At 53.9% G+C, this 7,025-nt stretch overlaps 1 protein-coding gene across 1 annotated transcript in view; it reads right to left on the bottom strand.

The window, feature by feature from the left end:
• The window catches only part of SLIT1 (slit guidance ligand 1), a 213,079-nt gene extending 206,537 nt beyond the window's left edge, over positions 1 to 6,542 (bottom strand). Inside the window, exon 1 of the mRNA XM_007940050.2 lies at positions 6,346 to 6,542. Within this exon, the coding sequence (XP_007938241.1) occupies positions 6,346 to 6,542 (197 nt within the window). The remainder of the gene's footprint in view (positions 1 to 6,345) is intronic.
• Between the last annotated feature and the right edge of the window lie 483 nt (positions 6,543 to 7,025).

Genomic DNA, 7,025 nt, shown 5'->3' with positions numbered 1-7,025 from the left:
ACTCCCAAGCCTGCGCTGGCAGCTACTGTGATCTGCATCTCAGACCTCCTTACATGTTTGTTCATTCATGGTCAGATCCCACCAGCTCCCTGAGGAGGAGGCCCACACTCTGAACCTCTCCGACACTGTGCTCACGGCAGGTGCCCAACAGCTGTCTGTTGGCCGAAGGCTGGCTTCCAGAAAGGAGAGGAGGGGGTTGAGAGCTCCGTCAAAAAGAGAAGCCAATTCTCCACCTCCGAGCACAGCCCAGCTCCCTGGCGACTGCCCAAGGCCCGGCCGTCATCTGCTCTGGGTAATAAGTATTTGTATGGCGATAATTACAGCATTTGGGAAGAAAATCCCATTAAGCAAGAGCCCTGCCGAGCCACTAATGCCGGCACAGAACTGGAGGCGGCAATTCCGCCAAGCGCCCGTCTGCTCCCAATAATGCAGGAGCAGCCCGTCCCAGCCGCCCGCCCGCCCACCCGCCCATCACCCGACCCCAAAAGAGCACGGCCGCCCCTGCTGGCAGCCTCGGGCAGTCTGGCCACCGACAGTGGCCCTGCTTGGAAAAGAAGCACCAAGGAAGGGTCGGCCTGTCACCGTGTGTTCCAGGGGACCCAGAGTGCCACTGAGAGAAGGGGGACACAAGGCCATGCTGCGACTCAGCATTGAGTGGCACCCAAGTTCCCTTCATTTCCCTGCAATTCTCTGTCACCTTAATAACAATAATAATGCCACCATTGATTGGGCACCTGCCAGTGCAAAGTGCTTCTTCCTGCATTGTTGTATGTCATCCTCCTGTCTACCCTTCAGAGGAGGTTCTATCCGGATCCTCACTTTAGGGGCAAGGAAATGGGGGTCCCGAAAAGTCCCACTTTCCTGCAGAGCACTTATGCCCATTTACACCTGTCTGTTTGTTCTCACATTAGATCATCAATCTCTGTCCCCCCTGTTGCTATTGTTGGGTATCACTGAGTTGATTCTAACTCATAGTGATCCCATAGGACAGAGTAGAACTGCCCCTAGGATTTTCTTGGCTTTAATCTTTATGGCGGTATCACTATGGAGGTAGATTGCCTAGACTTCCTTCCGAGGAGTGGCTGGTGGGTTTGAACCACCAGCCTTCTGGTCAGCAGTCCAATGCCCTAGGCACTACACCACCAGAGCTCCTAATTTTTGTGGAAGCAGATCGCCAGGTCTTTCTCCCAAGGAGTCACTGAGGGAGTTCGAACGGTCAGTCTCTCAGTTAGCGGCCAAGCACTTAATCGTTACCCCACCACGGTTCCTTTCTGTATCCACTGCTGGACTGAAACTAGGGGAGGGAAGAGGTAGTGTTTGTTTCTGCTCCACACTATTCACTTGGCACAATTGAGACCTTCAATAGGCATCTGTGGAATGAGTGAATTAAACGTGTAACTTGTCCAAGGTCCCCCGCTGGTGAGTGGCAGAGCACAGTCACAACTCAGGCCGTTAGGCCCCAGGACCTTTCTTCTCAGGTGTCTCTGGGTGGACTCAAACCTCCGACCTTTCGGTTGACAGCCAAGGACATCAGCTGTTTGCACCACCCAGGGACTCCTTCACAAACAGAGGATGAGTCAATCTTTGCAAAGGCCCTGTAAGGTGGTAGGTGTTATTATCTGCAGAGACAGAGGGAAAGTGGGACTCCTTGCGTGTACAGAGCATAGCACCAGGCCCTTTGATGTATTTTCTCACTTACTCCTGACCATTACCCTACAGCTGTCAGTATCCCCTTTTATTGGTAACCAAAAGGTTGGCAGTGGGAAACTACTCAGCAGCACCGCAGAAGAAAAGGCCTGTCACTCTGCATCCATGAAGATTACAGTCAAGAAAACCCCATGGAGCAGTCCTACTGTGTCACACGTGGGGTCACATGAGTCAGCACTGACTCAACGGCACAAAGCAACACAGATAGGGAAAGGGGCCTCAGAGCAGGTAGAGGGACTCCACTGGGGCCCTAACACCAGTCGTTCAAAGCCAGGGCTCCACTCTCAAACCCCAGCTCGAGCCCAGGGCACCTGCTGCTGGACCAAAGCCTGAGACCCAGAGACGATGCTCTATCAGGTGTAGTTTCCCTTCACAGCGCAGGTCTCTGCAGCAGGAGACCACTGTGCCCTGTTCAGAGTGTCCAAACCAGATGGGCCCCCATGGCAGAGCCCACAGACCTATCTGGCCCCTGACCCCACTTAGCACAACCATCATCTAATCGTCGTCTGAATTGCCAAGGAGGCTCCCTGGACAATCAACCTCAGGGTACGCTGGGCAGTCTTCCTTGAGCATCCCTCACCCTCACCCTAAGTGCACAGGCCCCTGAGACTCAGCAAGGTGCTGAGCTGGGAGAAGGCACGGGGCTCCCAGGCCTCTCAGAATGCCCCAGCGAGGGCAGGGTGGACAAAGTGGTGAGCAGGCAAACAGGGTGTATCAGGGAGGCCAAAGGAGCAAGCCCCATGACCTGCAGCAGCCCAGTGGGCTGGGCCTGGAGTAAACAGAAGCCAGCGCCTTTCCAGAAGCCCTCACTGCTCTCTCTGTTCTTCAGTGACCTGCCAGAGGGCCCAGGGGATGTCTCTACCCTCTCCATACCCACAAGAGGAGCCTAGAGCACAGTGCCCAGGGTGGAGGGGAGAAGCAGGTTCCACACTTTCACACTCTCCTGTCACATTCTCCTGGACACCTTGGTTCCAGGAGACTTTTTTTTTTAATTGCTGTTGCACATATACACAGCAAAACATACACTAAGTCAACAATTTCGACATGCACAATTCAGTGACATTGACTTCATTCTTCAAGTTGTGCAACCATTCTCACTCTCCCTTTCTGAATTGTTCCCCTCCTTTAACATAAACTCACAGACTCCTAAGCTGTCTACCCAACCTTTCAAGTTGGTGTTGTCAATCTGATCCCCATCTTGAGCCAAAGTGGGAAAAATACAGAACAGAATTTCCAATTCTCATGGAATCCAGACTTTCTGAAGCCAACGATGCTGGATGAACCCCAAAAACTATTGCCATGAGATAATCTTCAAACTTTAAACTAAAAATAGCCCCCGAAGTCTCCTTAATCTAAAAGATTTTTTAAATAAATAAATAAATAAAAATCCAACAGAAAGTTACACGTCCTTGAGTGCAATCAGAAAAAAACAGAAGCCACAGCTGGGTATCTCCGAGCCTGGGCCCTGCAGAGAGAAGCAGCTTCCCAGGCTTCCACGCCATCCCTGTTCTGTATTTTAATTGCCATTAGAGTGACTTATTTAGCATCCTTTCCCCACCTGGCCCACCAGCCCCGCAGCCCCTCTGGCTGAACCAGCGTCCTCGGCTGCTCTGGGGCACGCCCAGCCTCTTCCCAGAAGTCTCCACAGCAAACCAATGACAGCTCCTGCCCACCTGGGGAGACAGAGCCTGGGCCCTGAGTTATGGAATATGTGATCATAAAGTTGCCAGGCCTCGCAGGCCGCCATAAAAACTGCCCAGAGGACAAAAGCCAAATGCACAGCTGCAGTCTATAAAAATTTCACAGCCTTCAGGAGGCTGCTGTTTCAGGCTCTGATACCACACAGCACCCGTATTGATTAGAGAGAGCATTTGCCACAGTTATTTTAAGTTCTCCGGCGCACTCACCAATGCCTCTTTCAGGATGTTCTTCTCCTCTTCAAGTGGCTTGCTCTCAACCTGCCTGCCTGCCTCCACTTCCTACACCCCAGTCCGAGAAGCTTTATACACGTAGCAAATACCAGACATCCTCTCACCTCATCTGCAAGGTAACTCGTTTCTGGATTCCAACCCCAAAGTCCCCAGAAGAAAAATTCCAAATAGAGGCAGCCCTCCCTGAGCCCTCCCAATCTCTCTTTCCAGCCCACTGGACACAAGATGTTTCAGCCCCAAGGAAACACTGGCACTGGCCCATCGAGCCAGCTACACTCACATCTGCAGGCTTTTCACTGCTGCCATTCCCTCTGCCAGAACCACCTATCCTCTGTGCTTGGCAAAATCCAACTCGACCACCAGCACCCTGGCAAAACCGCCCACCCTCTGAGAAGCATCTTTATTCCAGAAAAGGGCTTCCCACCCAATGCTTTCATTCCCCATGCTGCTGATCTGGCCCTTTCTAAGCGCTTACAGCTAGATGTCCCCTGTCTGGTCGCCTAGACTCTATGCCTCTGGAGGGCAGAGACAAGCTCACTCCCTGCTGGAGCCTCAGTACCCAGGGCAGTTCCTGGCCTCGAATACATTTACTGCATTAAAGAATGAGATGCCTTACCTGATCCTTTCAGACAATGGCGCTCACTTAGAGAGCATCCTGATGTACGAGGCACTTCATACATTAGTGTCAGTCCTCACAAGAACCAGGGACATTATGCATCAGTAACCCCATTTTTCTGATGGAAAACAGCAAGGGTCAGAGAAGTTAAGTAACTTACCCAAGGTCACACAGCTAATTAGCAACAAAGCTGGGGCTCCAACCCAGGCAGCGTGACTTCCAGAGTCCCAACTCTTTCCTCTGAACTAGGAAATTTCACTTCCATCTCAGTCTAATCATAAAAGCCCTTAAGAGTTCAGGAAAGTCAAAACAGACACTGTCCTACAAACTGAAGGTGGTGAGAGAACAAGGACTAAAGAGATGACGTCAAGATTCAAGACAAAAAGCAAGGGAGAGGGGCTAGTGTGTCCCAGATGCCAGCTGCCACCCAAGGTAATAGCTGCAGGATAAATGCCCCAGTGGACAGGCAAGAACCAGGCGTGGAGGGTTACTCTACACCCTCAGTAGTCCTCAGGCCCGGCTCGTATCCCCAGTTCCTCTCCAGATCCACACAGGCTAAAGCATAGGCTATGCTGGGGAGTCTCAGTCCAGCCTTTCCCTCCTCCACCATTTCCCCCTCACCCCACACACATGTGCTTTCTCTCTCTCTCTCTCTCTCTCTCTCTCTCTCTCTCACACACACACACACACACACACACACACACATACACATCAATGCCCAACCAGGCATAGAAGATTGCAAATTCTCCAAAACCTCCAAGGGAATTTTCAGACTTAGCCAAGAAGAGTCCAGGGCAAATGTGCCTCACTAATTGCTGACCTGGGTACAGAGTTTGATCCAGGAGACAGCTCTTCCCAGGCTCAGATTTCTGCCTCTGACCAGCTGGGAGCCATGAAAATGTGCTCAAAAGTTATCAAAATACGTCTGCCTTTCCTGCAAGCCACTGCGTTGCCCAGGAGTGTGGGAAGAAGGAGTAGGCAGGTTTCAAAGGAGCCAGCAGTCTTCTCCAAAGTCCAGTTAAAACATCTTCTGGTGCAGTAACCAACCTCTGCAAGTAGCACAAAGGCCCTACATGTGAAGAGACATCCACACACTCAGCCCACGTACGGGGCTCTCAGCCTCGGACACTGAGAAGTCACCACAGATCGTGTGGATTCACAGCAACACACATTCCGCAGAAGAATCTCCAGAAACAAATTATACAGGTCTGTAACCACACACAGGCTAACCAGACACACACATGCTGTAAAGCTCAGCGGGTTTGGAAAGAGTTGAGTTTCCTCAAGAATTCAGAAGTGGGAGACAACAAGGGGAAGAGCAATGTTTTTAGGACTTGTCATGGTCAACTTCTTTACCCTCGAGTCTCCCACTCCAAGCTCCTAACCTCTTGGCTTTATTCACGGGGCTCCCATCCAGGACACACCTATCCCTCCCTAGGTGCTGAATGGAACAAATCTCAAGCCCCAGACCCAAAGCCCTTAGGTCCCATTGTCTGTCTGGGTTGGAAATGGCCAGATATGAGAGAGGTGGCCAGGTGGAGGGCCAATGCCTGACACCTGCAAGGGAAGAATACTTAAGCCTCTGGGGCAAACAATAGGGAGGAGCAAGACGCTAAAAGATTCAACCCAATCCCATCAAGTCGCCTGCAAGCCCTCAGAGCCCAAATCCACACACCCCACACCCAGATCACATTCCAAGGCCCCTGTGTGTAAAAGGAGATCTTGTGCCTGGTGAGTGTGGGAAGCTCCCCTCTTCGGTGCCAGAGGGGCTTTCTGACACTAATTCGCAGGCACCCTGTGGAAATAAAGTGCTGGCGCAGTGGGAAGGGCCTGCCGGTGCTGAACGCTGAACGCGGTGCAGGTGTGAGGATGGGAAGCTGACAACCCCTGCGAGGGCCATTTGAATCCCAGCAAAAAGGGAACAACTGCGCCCCTGCTTCTGGGGGAAAGACCTCCGCAGGCACTGGCCCGTCCAGTAGCTAACGAGCAGGGGCCCCAATGGTCCTGCTCCCACCCCCAGCCCTGAATTGCGTCTGCGTGGGAGGGTTACCTCCGAGCTCCCTGCGCACCCGCGGGTGTGGGCGTACTCACAGGCGCTCCGTGCTCCGTGGGATGCTCTTGGGGATGGCCTGTAGCCCCGTGCCGTGGCAGTCCACCGTGGTGCCAGTGCAGGTGCAGAGGGCGGGGCACGCCGTGGCATCCAGGCGCCACGCAGCTGCCCACAGCAGCAGCCAGAGCTCTGGCCGGACGAGCCCCGCTGAGGGCCCCCTCCGGGCCATCAGCACCATGGTGCCCTCGCCGCGTCCCGCTTGCTTGCCAGACGGCGGCAGCCGCTTACCATCCCCGTCCGGGGCCGCCTCAGGTGCACTGCCGGGGCAAAGCCACCGAGGAGACCACAGGCTTGTGCACTGCGCCCTTGCGGGCTGGGAGGCACCTTGCTCCTCCAAGAGACGGCGCCTGTGCGCGTACGCAGGGAGGGCGCCTCGGGCGGAGGGCGCTCGGCTCCTCTCCTGTTTCTCGCTGGTTCTGTCTCCCTCTCTCCCTCCCTCCAGCTCCCAACTGACTGCTGAGAGGAGGAAAATGAGCAGGCCCCGCGCGCGCACGCACCCCGCGCGCACACACACACACTCACACACACACACACACTCTCACACCCGCACGCTCACCCCCACCCGGCAGTCATCCATCAATTGAAAAGCACACATCCAGGGCCAGACTCCTCCCTCCTCCCTGGCGCCCCCGACCCCCGCCTCCCGACGACCACTCGGCTG

Source organism: Orycteropus afer, unplaced genomic scaffold, assembly GCF_000298275.1.
Source record: "Orycteropus afer afer isolate SDZICR_OR568_19922 unplaced genomic scaffold, OryAfe1.0 scaffold00064, whole genome shotgun sequence".
Classification (NCBI taxonomy): domain Eukaryota; kingdom Metazoa; phylum Chordata; class Mammalia; order Tubulidentata; family Orycteropodidae; genus Orycteropus; species Orycteropus afer.
Note: the sequence above shows the minus strand (reverse complement) of the source record. Positions and strands in the feature narration are given on the sequence as shown.